At 50.0% G+C, this 12801-nt stretch overlaps 3 protein-coding genes across 6 annotated transcripts; all 3 read left to right on the forward strand.

Annotated features, from left to right (window-relative positions):
• The first annotated feature begins 4357 nt into the window (after positions 1-4357).
• LOC147961292 (uncharacterized) lies at positions 4358-6272 on the forward strand. The gene has a single exon (XM_087536029.1). It carries the CDS (start codon positions 4834-4836, stop codon positions 5983-5985), a length of 1152 nt encoding a protein of 383 aa, XP_087392155.1. The 5' UTR covers positions 4358-4833; the 3' UTR covers positions 5986-6272.
• Positions 6273-8256: 1984 nt separating this feature from the next.
• LOC125525212 (MADS-box transcription factor 29-like) lies at positions 8257-11594 on the forward strand. 4 transcript variants are annotated; one of them, XM_087534835.1, is made up of 8 exons: positions 8257-8612; positions 8712-8892; positions 10011-10092; positions 10205-10366; positions 10463-10504; positions 10617-10658; positions 10758-10939; positions 11040-11589. In XM_087534835.1, the coding sequence occupies exons 2-7, from the start codon at positions 8732-8734 to the stop codon at positions 10932-10934; spliced, it is 666 nt and encodes a 221-aa protein (XP_087390961.1). In that variant the 5' UTR covers positions 8257-8612; positions 8712-8731; the 3' UTR covers positions 10935-10939; positions 11040-11589. The 4 variants fall into 4 exon arrangements, with proteins under 4 accessions (XP_087390961.1, XP_087390962.1, XP_087390960.1 ...); XM_087534836.1 differs by having other exon boundaries at positions 8258-8612; positions 8715-8892; XM_087534834.1 differs by lacking the exon at positions 8257-8612 and having other exon boundaries at positions 8645-8892; positions 11014-11594.
• On the forward strand, positions 11314-12432 carry LOC147961293 (MADS-box transcription factor 29-like). Its single transcript, XM_087533747.1, has 5 exons — positions 11314-11328; positions 11717-11857; positions 11980-12024; positions 12128-12169; positions 12253-12432. Exons 1-5 carry the CDS (start codon positions 11314-11316, stop codon positions 12430-12432), a joined length of 423 nt encoding a protein of 140 aa, XP_087389873.1.
• The last annotated feature ends 369 nt before the right edge of the window (positions 12433-12801 follow it).

Consider the following 12801-nt stretch of genomic DNA (forward strand, 5'->3'; position numbering starts at 1 on the left):
CCATCATCATGATCTCCATCATCGTGTCTTCTTGAAGTTGTCTCGTCATCTATTACTTCTACTACTATGGCTAACGCTTTAGCAATAAAGTAAAGTAATTACATGACGTTTATGTTGACACGCAGGTCATAAATAAATAAAGACAACTCCTATGGCTCCTGCCGGTTGTCATACTCATCGACATGCAAGTCATGATTCCTATTACAAGAACATGATCAATCTCATACATCACATATATCATTCATCATTCATCACAACCTTTGGCCATATCACATCACAAAACACTTGCTGCAAAAACAAGTTAGACGTCCTCTAATTGTTGTTGCAAGTTTTTACGTGGCTGCTATAGGTTTCTAGCAAGAACGTTTCTTACCTACGCCAAAACCACAACGTGAATTTCCAATTTCTATTTACCCTTCATAAGGACCCTGTTCATCGAATCCGATCCGACTAAAGTGGGAGAGACAGACACCCGCCAGCCACCTTATGCAACTAGTGCATGTTAGTCGGTGGAACCGGTCTCACGTAAGCGTACGTGTAAGGTTGGTCCGGGACGCTTCATCCCACGATGCCGCCGAATCAAGATAAGAATAGTAACTACACATAGACCTAGCTCATGATGCCACTGTTGGGGAACGTTGCAGAAAACAAAAAAAATTCCTATGTTTCACCAAGATCAATCTATGGAGTCAACTAGCAACGAGAGGAGAGTGCATCTACATACCCTTGTAGATCGCGAGCGGAAGCGTTCAAGAGAACGGGGATGATGGAGTCGTACTCGCCGTGATCCAAATCACCGATGACCAAGTGCCGAACGGACGGCACCTCCGCGTTCAACACATGTACGGAGCGGATGACGTCTCCTCCTTCTTGATCCAGCAAGGGGGAAGGAGAGGTTGATGAAGATCCAGCAGCACGACGGCGTGGTGGTGGATGCAGCAGTGATCGCAACAGGGCTTCGCCGAGCTTTTGCGAGAGGGAGAGGTGTAGCAATGGAGAGGGAGGCACCAAGGCTTGAGGTCCGGCTGCCCTCCCTCCCCCCTTTATATAGGCCCCCTAGGGGGGTGCGCTGGCCCTAGGAGATGGGATCTCCTAGGGGGGGGCGGCCAAGGGGTGGAGTACCCCCCAAGGCAAGTGGAGGCGCCCCCTCCCCTAGGGTTCCCAACCCTAGGCGCATGGGGGGCCCAAGGGGGGGCGCACCAGCCCACTATGGGCTGGTTCCCCTCCCCACTTCAGCCCATGGGGCCCTTCGGGATGGGTGGCCCCACCCGGTGGACCCCCGGGACCCATCCGGTGGTCCCGGTACAATACCGGTGACCCCGAAACTTTTCCCGATGGCCGAAACTACACTTCCTATATATAATTCTTCACCTCCGGACAATTCCAGAACTCCGCGTGACGTCCAGGATCTCATCCGGGACTCCGAACAACTTTCGGATTACTACAAACTCATATCTATACAACCCTAGCGTCACCGAACCTTAAGTGTGTAGACCCTACGGGTTCGGGAGACAAGCAGACATGATCGAGACGACTCTCTGGTCAATAACCAATAGCGGGATCTGGATACCCATGTTGGCTCCCACATGCTCCTCGATGATCTCATCGGATGAACCACGATGTCGAGGACCTAATCAATCCCGTACTCAATTCCCTTTGTCAATCGGTAAGTTACTTGCCCGAGGCTCGATCGTCGGTATCCCAATACCTTGTTCAGTCTCGTTACCGGCAAGTCACTTTACTCGTACCGTAATGCATGATCCCGTGATCAACCACTTGATCACATTGAGCTCATTATGATGATGCATTACCGAGTGGGCCCAGAGATACCTCTCCGTCATACGGAGTGACAAATCCCAGTCTCGATTCATGCCAACCCAACAGACACTTTAGGAGATACCTGTAATGTACCTTTATAGACACCCAGTTATGTTGTGACGTTTGGCACACCCAAGGCACTCCTACGGTATCCGGGAGTTGCACAATCTCATGGTCTAAGGAAATGATACTTGACATCCAGAAAAGCTATAGCAAACGAACTACACGATCTTTGTGCTATGCTTAGGTTTGGGTCTTGTCCATCACATCATTCTCCTAATGATGTGATCCCGTTATCAATGACATCCCCATGTCCATAGCCAGGAAACCATGACTATCTGTTGATCAACGAGCTAGTCAACTAGAGGCTCACTAGGGACACATTGTGGTCTATGTATTCACACATGTATTACGATTTCCGGATAATACAATTATAGCATGAATAATAGACAATTATCATGAACAAGGAAATATAATAATCATTTTATTATTGCCTCTAGGGCATATTTCCAACAATCATTTATATGCTTATATATGTAGATGATATAATTGTTGCTAGCTCCTCTCCACAAGCCACCTCAGCTTTACTCAGAAACTTGAAGAATGACTTTGCTCTCAAGGACTTGGGAGAATTACATTATTTCCTTGGCATAGAAGTAAAATAGGTACATGATGGTATATTGCTGACTCAGGAAAAATATGCCAAGGATATACTCGAGCGTGTAGGTATGAGAGACTATAAACCCTCCAGTACACCTTTATCTACAACAGAAAAATTATCATTGCATGAAGGAGAGTTGTTGAGTCCAGAGGAAGGGACTAAATATAGGAGTGTGGTGGGTGCACTACAATATTTAACTTTGACAAGACCTGATATATCCTTCTCTGTTAACAAGGTCTGTCAATTTCTGCACTCCCCTACTTCACTTCATTGGACAGCAGTAAAAAGGATATTGAGATATGTTCAAGGAAGTGCAGGTACAGGACTGAAAATATGTAAATCACCCTCAACAACTGTTAGTGCCTTTTCTGATGCAGATTGGGCAGGGTGTCCTGATGACAGAAGGTCTACAGGTGGATTTGCTGTTTTCTTTGGTTCTAACTTCATATCCTGGAATGCAAAGAAACAAGCAACAGTCTCTCGCTCTAGTACTGAAGCAGAATATAAATCTCTGGCAAATGCAACAGCTGAGGTAATGTGGATGGAAACTCTATTAGATGAGCTAGGAGTAAGAAGAACAAGCACTTCTTGCCTATGGTGTGATAATCTTGGGGCAACGTATCTCTCAGCTAATCCAGTGTTTCATGCAAGGACTAAACACATAGAGATTGATTTTCACTTTGTCAGAGAGAGGGTTGCTAGGAAATTGTTGGAGATCAGATTCATTCCAACAGGAGACCAAGTGGCGGATGGTTTTACAAAACCGTTACAGATTCCACAACTACAAGCCTTCAAGAACAATCTCAACCTTGACACGTTTAGATTGAGGGAGGATGTTAAATGATATGGTTGTAGTTGTAACGTGACATATGTCACGGCGTGTAACTTGTGTGCGTGTGTTGTAACTTGGGCAGGTTGTTGGAGATTAGAGATCCTTATCTTGTATAGTCTTGGATGAGGGGTCAAGCTAACACAACAACCTGCCAACCGATGTAATCTTGTCTTGCTATTTAACACGCACACGTCCCTGCCAGGAGGCATACGCTTCACCTCTTTTCTTTCACACAGTACATACACAAACGGTCATATATACGCGCATACACCCATCCTTATGAAGGCACACACTATCCCTATGAGCACCATTGAGAGATTGAACCGGCATATCATCTTGAGAATTACGAAGTCACCATAGGCGACTCGTCGTCGACGGAAACGTCTGCTCCCACTGAAAGTACATCGCTGGAAATCCTGGAATAAACCCAAGAATAATGTGAGCACCACGACTTGAACCCCTGGTGGGTTGGGGATACCACTGTCCCACTAACCATTCAACCATAGGTTAGTTCGTCACGGAGGGGAAATGTAGAAATATAAACGTGATGAGGATAGAGATAATAAAGAGATAGAGATACAATAGTCCACTTCTGAGACCAGGCTCGGCTGCACCTGCGCTGACGAAAAATATCAAAACAAATAATAGAAAATTTCCAATTTGTTCTTGTGTGGTAGATAAATTGATGTGTAAGGTCCGCTCCAATTTTCAGCTCATTTGGACATTTGAGGAGCTTTTGGCAAAAAAGATAAATTCAGAGTCTGTAAAAAAGTTTATTGTTCACGCACTGTTCTGACCCAATTTGTCTTTTTGCTAAGAGCTGCTCAGATGTCCAAATGAGTTGAAATTGGAGCAAACTCACGCATCAATTTATTTCTGACCAGGTGAAGATGAGCCGGGCACCAAAACACTGCACTCAGGTACGATAATCCACTTAGAATTAGTTTAAAGTATATTACAACTTGTCTTATACTTTAAGTCTCGATCCATGTTATACTCTGTATATATTCCCACGAGGAGGTCAGATCAATATCAATACAACAACAACACAAAACAATATTCAGCCATCCCATAATTTTCACATTTGGATCATGAAAAGGATCGTGTGCCTGCCAACCTAAAGCCAGGCTCGCATTCGTCCTGAGCTAGGATTACACCACAAGCTGATGAAACGTGGCTTGTGAATGCCACACGCACCTCAATTAGCCGCGTCACCAATCACCATGCTCTGCGCTGCGCGAGAGATCAAGAGCGCCATGTTCACCATGGTCTGTGCCGCCCAACTCTGACTAGTACTCCCTCAATTCCACAATATAGTGCTTTCTCTATCCTCGTGCTTCAACTTTAACTGTAAATTTAACTATCAAGACCGATTGCGGCGGGAGCAAAAATTGTATCAGTGAATTCGTATTCGAAAGAAATTTTCAATTATGTAATTTTTTCTCCCGCCACAGTCGGTCTCGTACGTTAAATTTATGGTCAAAATTCGACCTCGGAAAACGCGAGCACAATATATTTTAGAATGGAGGGAGTATATCCCCTTACCACTGTCCATTCCTTTCCCCCCTTCTTTTCCTCAGCAACAAGCAACGGCTTGTCCATGGAGCGGAACCCAGAGTTCGTCGCTCTCGGCGCTCTTGGGCTTGCCGGCATCTGCCGCGAGACCCTCCGCGTCGCCCGATCCCGTCCCCCGGGCTTCGCCATCTTGTCCGGCGAGGTGACCATGCTCGCTCTCTCCTTGCTCGCCCACGTCCCCATGTCCCGCGCCCTCTTCTCTGACGCCCTCGCCTCCGCCGACGCTGGCGGCGGCCTCCGCCGTCTCGTCGCGAACTGGGCGCCCTTCTTCCTCGTAGAGGCCGCTTTCCTCGTCGACATCGTCGTCCAGTGGCTCTTCGACGCCGCCTGCTGCGTCTTCTCCGTCGCCCCGCGCTACGGCGTCACCGACGACCGCGACGCCCGCTCCATCGCGCGCGACCTCCGCACCGTGCCCAGGTTCGTGGCCACGTTCCTCGTGTCCGTCTTCCGAGGCGACTCCCGCAGCGCCGCGCGCCTCGTCCGGACGGGCCCCAAGGTCGCCTGCCGCCTCCTGGCCTCCTGGCCCCGCGTCTTCCTCCTCCTCCTCGGCTACACCGCATTCTTCGGCGCCCCCGCCGCCTGGCTCGCGCACGGCCGCCTCCTCGACGTTGCTCCGGGCGAGGAGAGCGGCGTGCAGCTTCAGCTTCCGCGGGCGGCGCTGCTGCTGCTGGGCGGAGCCGCGTACCTCGCCGGGGCGGTGTACATCGGCGCGGTGTGGTGGCGCGTCGCCTGCGTGATGCTGGTGCTGGAGGACGTCGGGGGCTTCTTCCAAGCCATGCACATGAGCGACGAGCTCCTCGCCGGCAAGACCTGGGCCGCTGCCGCAGTCTTCTCGACGCTCGACGGCTGCGTCGTCGCCGTGCAGCTGGCTTTCGGGGCGCTCGTGGTGGACGACAGGATGGGCCTCGGCGTCTGGCTCCGGGTGGCCGCGGGTGTGGTGATGGCGGTGGCGCTATGGGCGGCGCTGATGGCAGGGCTGGTGGCGCAGGTGGTGGTGTTCTTCGTGTGCAAGAGCTACCACCGCGAGAGACAGCTTCTACGGCACGGCGGCGAAGAGGAAGAGCCTCGCCCACATCGGCCGGAGAGGAGAAGCCATTAGGAAGCGCCCAGCAACACTGCAACTGCCTAGTTAGCTAATTAAGCTAGTGTCCTATTGATCCTACGTTACGTGGCGCTCATGGTAGAATTAATCAGGCTAATTTCTAGTAGTACCTTCCTATAGAATATATTTAGAGACTTTGCATGCTTGGAGTAATTGTATATAGTATGCCATTAATTAAAGTGTGATCGTTGAGCGCCATAGATGAGCATTTGGACTAGCCAAGCAACCCACCAAGCCAAGTGTTTAATTTTCTTCTTCCACTTACTATTATTGCATATTTTTAATGAGATTGCTAAATCTCAGTCGACTGACACTTAACTTGTGAGATCTTATATGAAGATCCGTGTAATTTTTTCTTTCTTTCTTCTTTTTATATGTTCACTTGACTAAGCTGGGTTGAGTCTCAGTCGATTGCAATTTAGCCACACTCTATTTTTAACACAAAGCGATGAATAATATCAAGTACTCCCTCCGTTCCAAAATATAGTTCTCCCTCCATTCCCGTGCTTCAATTTTGACCATAAGTTTAACCAACAAGACCGACTGCAGCAGGAACAAAAGTTATACCAGTGAATTCGTATTCAAAAGAAGTTCTCAATTATATAATTTTTTCTCCCGCCGCAGTCTGTCTCATTGGTTAATATTATGGTCAAAGTTGGACCACGGAAAACATGGGCGCACTATATTTTAGAATGAAGGGAGTAATACAAATTACACCCGGCCCAAGAGGTAATGGAGACATTTACAAAAAAGAATTTCGCAACACTTTATATATAAACCACCAACCAAGCGTTACAACCACCGTTACAAACAGAAAGTGACAAAGAAATCAACAGTGGCCGCCGCCACCATTCCAAGCGTTGCTTGCGTGGACGATCACCAGGCATCGCAGCCGCGCCCCCATTAGTCTGACGGAATCAAATTGTGCGGCCTCGACATAACCCCGCCACCGCGACTACAAGGCCGCACTGCTACCTCCGAGCCAATCAACCACCGAATCCATTTGCCACCTTCGGATCATGCGCCCCCATGAGTTGTCGATCCGTGCTGCTGCGATCTCGACAAGGGGAAATAGGATGAGGCCCCTCCGGCGTTGCATGGGCTTCGCCCAACAGACACCCTCTAGCGATGGTGAGGAGAAGATCAAAAGAAGTGGACGAGAGGGAGGCAAGAGCACTAGCGACGGAGCAAGGGATTACGTGACACGCACACGGGGCGCGTCGCAAGAGAGGTGGGTGGGGGAGGCGGGGGGTGTTTTTTGTCTCAAGTTCGGCGATGGCAACAGAGACATTTAGGAAGCATGTAGCCAAAGCAGCATGTTGAAGCAATCTATAATAAGTAACAAAGGCATCGGCATGTTGAAGCAATCTATAATAAGTAGGAAAGGCATCAATATCATAGGCCTCGGAAGGAAACACCGCTTCTATCGCCAAAACCAACCAACCCAACGATGGCAACTTTCGTTTCGGTTTATTTTTGACAGAAAATTGCCGTGCTTGCCAACTAGCTTGCCATTCTCGCGTCACTAAACTTGTTATGAATAACGTTGACGTTCGGTACTTATTTTTTTATCTTTTTATTGGCCATGTTTTGATTTGATTTCGCTGTGCATGCAGAAAAAAAAGAGGAAGGATGCGTGAGGCAGTAATGAGAGAGAGAGAGAGAGAGAGAGAGAGAGAGAGAGAGAGAGAGAGAGAGAGAGAGAGAGAGAGAGACGCGTCGTGGCTTTGGGCAGCTGAGTAGAGTAGCTGCATGGTGGGTAGATGCAGCAGAAGAGATGGCATGGTTGAGGCAAAAGCGCGTACTACCTTACCTGCCACGTCCTCCGATCCCGGCCGGCCGGTGTGTCTTCTTCCTCATACACATAGGCGGGTTCCGTTTCCGGGCACTTCAGGCAGCATCATGCGCCACAGCCATGGCCTGTGCAGCATGCGCTGTTGCCCGAGTCATTGGTCCAAGCTACGAGGGGCCGCGCGCTCGCCGATTTCCGGTGGCGCGACGTATACCCTGTGGGTGTAGTGCGCTGGTGACGCGCCAACAAAACTGTCGCCGCGGTGTCGGTCAAGGCCTGGCCGGTTCACGACTTCTTCCGCTTTAGGCCGGAAACGGCAATATTCCACCGCCCGGAAAGAGGCACGGCGACCGGAGGAGGCGCCCAGATCGGCAACGCACGAAGCCGCCGCGAAGGCCGCTTTTGTTCCGCACCGCTCGCTTTCCGGTCGGTCACAGCACAGCACCTCGAGTGCTGCTGCTGCTACAGTCACACACGCCGGCGGGATACGCTGCCGATACAGCCATTGGTACGCTACGCACACCATGACTGCTGAGGGCGCTCGCGCGCTGCCGCATTGTAGCACCGGAGCAGAGTGGTCAAAGCTACCACCCCACCCCACTCCTGTAGCCGCGGACGAAGCTTCCCGGCAATTGCGCTGCGTGTCAGGTCTTCAGTACGAAGCCGCTACCTACCTAGACACCTTGGTGCTCCACTTCCACTCCCCCTGCTGCGCTGCGTCCTCTGCCGCTTGTTTCTTTCAGAATTACTACAGTTTCAGACTTGGCCTGGAAGAATCCCCAACAAGAACTCAAGAAGAAGAGGAAAGCAACCGCGTCCGATCAACCACGAGGTAACAATCAATCAAACCTGTCTACAGCTGCAATGCTTCTCCTTCTGCCGCGAATGCGAATGCGAATGCGAGTCTCTTCTTGCTCTGTCTCGGTTCCAGCAGAAGAGAAGGGGCGCGGGATGGCCGACGACGACGTCTCGTGGCGGGCCACCTTCGGCGAGCGCAGCGGCGGGCTGCTGACGGAGGCGCAGGAGCTCGCCGCGCTCTGGGAGGCGGACGTCGGCGTCCTCGTCTTCGACCGCGCCGGCAGGCAGATGGACTACTGCAGCCCCCACACCAGGTCCGTCCCTTCCTTCCTTCCTCGATCTTCTTCTCCCAATCTCCCGTCATTCCAGTTGCGCACTGAATTCGGATATCCTGCCCTACAATGCCCTGGCTAGCTAGGTGCCTTCCGGGCAATCGAATTTTTTTTCTGCATTATGTTTGGATGAACTTACCAATTGCTGAATATACATTCCTTGCAAGTGGCAACCGATCTTGCGGTGCGCAATTGATTTGTGTGAAATACAAGATGAGAACCAACTTACATGCTCAAGTTAGTCAGTCAGATGATATGCACTTTTAGTTTAGCTCTGATTTCAATCGTGGGGCATCTTCAGATTAGCATTCATGTTCAGATTCAGATACTACGTACTGTACGCACCTCAGCATAAACGCCCAAAATTTTACTTGTGGCCGATCAGTCACAAGTAATTAATTAGCCATCGATTGGTTGGTTCTTATGCAAGCACTGACTTTTAAAGTTAAAAACACCTTGCCAAAACATCTTATATTGCATTCGTAATCGCAGCATATCCTAAACAACACCCAGTGACTGAAACTTCCACATGGTGCATAAATTTGTACTTGTCTATATATATATCCTATCCTCTGTACAATAGTACCGGTATATAGCAACGATGCTACACTTACGGGCAATTCATACGGGGCTGCTCTTACGGGATGATGTGTCACTATTTCTGTGGAAGTTGGGATGAGAACGACCCCACGGTGAAAATGAGGGGGCGCAGAGAGCCAGAGACTGGTGGGGAGGGAGTCCGTACGTGAAATTAGGGCATGTACAATGGTTGATAAAATAGTCTTATCTTAAGTCTTGCATGTAATTAAGAGATGACAAAAAAAGATGTCTACAATGGGTCATTTCTTAGTCTTATCTTCATAACTAGTTATTCCTAAAAACGTGGTGACACATATTGTGCTAAGATATCATCTCTTGTCTTATCTTAAATAAGAGAAGACAAGCCTTTTCTTATGAGTTCTCTCTCCTCCACCTCATCATTTATCCTACATGGCACTCCTAAGATAGTACCATTGTACATGCCCTAAGGCAAGCTGACCGTAAGTGTAGCATTTTTGGGTATATAGTGCTGACGACTCACTCACTTGTCATTTGTTAAGCTGGAGCGAGCTGATGCAACGCTACCAGATCATCACCAAAGGCAAGTTCGAGGGGATAAATCATGATGATGACCGCCATCAGGTTAGCGAACAAACACATCTTGCTGTACTAGCTACATACATACGTACATTTGTGCACTGAGAGTTAACTGCATGATTGCATTCTGATTGGTTTATGTGACTCTTGCACACAGGAGCTGTTGGCCGAAATCACAAGGTTGAGGCGTGAGCGTGACCGCCTCGAGGCCAGCGTGAGGAGGCAGACCGGAGACGACCTGCCATCCGCCGCAACCACGGTGCTCGGCGATCTGGAGCAGCAGGTAGAGTATGCACTGGGTAAAGTCCGTGTGATGAAGGTACGCATACACACCACGCCCTGCATTGTACAAAATTCACTCCACATTTCACTGTCAGTGTCTGAGTGACTGGCCACATGGCTTCTTTGTGTGCAGGATAAACTGTTGGAGCAGCAGCTGGACGAATCATACCACAGGGTAAGCAGCTGTAATCGTAGGGGAACCGGAATGATTTAAGATGCAGACAAGAAAATTGTGAATGATCGTGCATATATGCCTCCGTCTGTGTGTGTGTGTGTGTGTGATGTAGGTGCACATCTTGGAGGACCAGAACAGCTTCCTTCGCCACATGGTATGGTAGGAGTGATTTGCATCGCTGCGTCCTGCGTGCCTGCCTGCTATTGCTCCTATACTGACCTGACCTTCTGCATGCGTCTCCACTGTTTGTCAGATGAGCGAGGAGGGGCGGCGACGTGCTGCCGTGGAGGCGTCGGCGGTGGTGGCGGAGCTCATGGCGCCGATGCAGCCGGCGACGCTGTTCGGGGGCTTCTTCCCGGAGGTGGAGGAGGAGGGGCCATCCACGTCGCTCCGGCTGTGGCCGCGGCAGTTTCCTGGCTGTGGCAATTAAGATCGGTGCGTTTTTTCTAAAGGGGACTGCTTGTGATTGTTAATCTACCGGTGATCAATCTGCATCCTGACTAGTGTAGTCGAACATTGTTCTGGTGTTTTGCAGAACAAGAAGGAGAGATGATGCACTCATCTCATGGAAGACAGAGGCTAATTAGTTAACTAATCTAGTTTAAACTTACTAGTAGCAGGCCAGTAGTTACGGCTAAGGATCCGGCGTATGTTCAGAGGGCATACAGTTGACAAGTAATTGGGCTATCTTGGCAACCTCCAAGATGTGAGACCTTGCAGCCTCCTCCACATCTGGCAAGCTTCAATTCATGACAAAGTTCGTTCCACTGTGATATTGGCGCTGCTCCGGAACATTTGGAAAAGACGCAATGCCAAAGTGTTCCGTAATGACACTCAGGGCCTCCACTGCATCGCCAGGGCGGCAGCTGACGACCTGATTCTCTGGTCCAACAGATGTACAAACGTTCAGAAACAAAATCTGATACGTGACTGGGCCACTATGTTGTTTCATCTTGCCGCGAGATTGTAGGCAAACTGTAATTTCCACCCTTTCCTTACTTCTCTCACCCCCGACTACCCATGTAACTCTTGCTACTCTTTGTAACCGCTTGATGCTGTTAATATATGTTCAGGCCGGTGTAAGCCCGCCGTTGACGCGTCAAAAAAAGGTGGGACTAAACGGTAGCCTCACTCACTCCACTCACATGTGTGCATGAATGGGCCAAAAGAATTTCAGAATTTTAGTTGGGCTTTGGGCTAAAAGCCCACTAGCAAATTCCAACCATCCCCCGCGAAGTCTCATTGGCACATCCGCCATCCGCCGGAGACGCCCTGCCATCCGCCGCAACCGCGGGGCTCGGCGATCTGGAGCAGCAGGTAGAGCGTGCACTGGGTAAAATCCGTGAGACCAAGGTATGCATAGTTACATACATACACACCACGCCCTGCACAATATTCACTTCGACTCGCATGTCAGTTTATCACTGTCAGTCACAGTCAGTGTTTGAGAGGTTACATGGCTTTGTTGTGTGCAGGACAAACTGCTGGAGCAGCAGTTGGACGAGATACAAGACCACAGGGTAAGTAGCTGTGATCGTAGGGAAACCGGAATGATTTAAGATGCAGACAAGCAATTGTGAATGATCGTGCATATATGCCTCCATCTATGTGTGTGTGATGCAGGTGCACATCCTGGAGGACCAGAACAGCTTCCTGCGCCACATGGTAGGAGTAATTTGCTTCGCTGCTTGACTACTTACCTGCTGCTACGAGTGTGGCTTCCTGAATGCGTCTATACTCTTTGTCAGATGAGCGATGAGGGGCGGCAACGTGCTGCCGTGGAGGCGTCGGCGGTGGTGGCGGAGCTCATTGTGCCGATGCAGCAGCCGGCGACGCTGTTCGGGGGCTTCTTCCCGGAGGTGGAGGAGGAGGGGGCGTCCACGCCGCTCCGGCTGTGGCCGCGGCAGTTTCCTGGCTCTGGCAATTAAGGTCGGTGCGTTTTTTCGAAAGGGGACTGCTGAGCAATTTGAGAAAATGCCACAGTTTTCCTGGCACTTTGCTCCTATACCACACCTTTTTTTTTATTGGAGTAAATAGCATATCTTTGATTGATAGTTGGACAAAATACCACAAATTGATTTTTCCCTTTTTTTTCCACGCCCAGACCCACAACAAATTTGTGCAGGACGGATTTACCTTCAGGCCGTTTCCACGATCACGCAACTGACTAGAAGCACCGCGCTGCCTCCTCCCGGTGCCGCCCCCGCCGTGCATCCTCCCCGGCGAGCCGCCGCCTCAACGTGTCTCATATCCCAGAACACTACATCGCCGTTCCTCCTTCCTGGCGCGTCGCCGCC

Source organism: Triticum urartu, chromosome 7A, assembly GCF_056163025.1.
Source record: "Triticum urartu cultivar PI428250 chromosome 7A, HENAU_Tu73, whole genome shotgun sequence".
In the NCBI taxonomy this organism is placed as follows: Eukaryota; Viridiplantae; Streptophyta; class Magnoliopsida; order Poales; family Poaceae; genus Triticum; species Triticum urartu.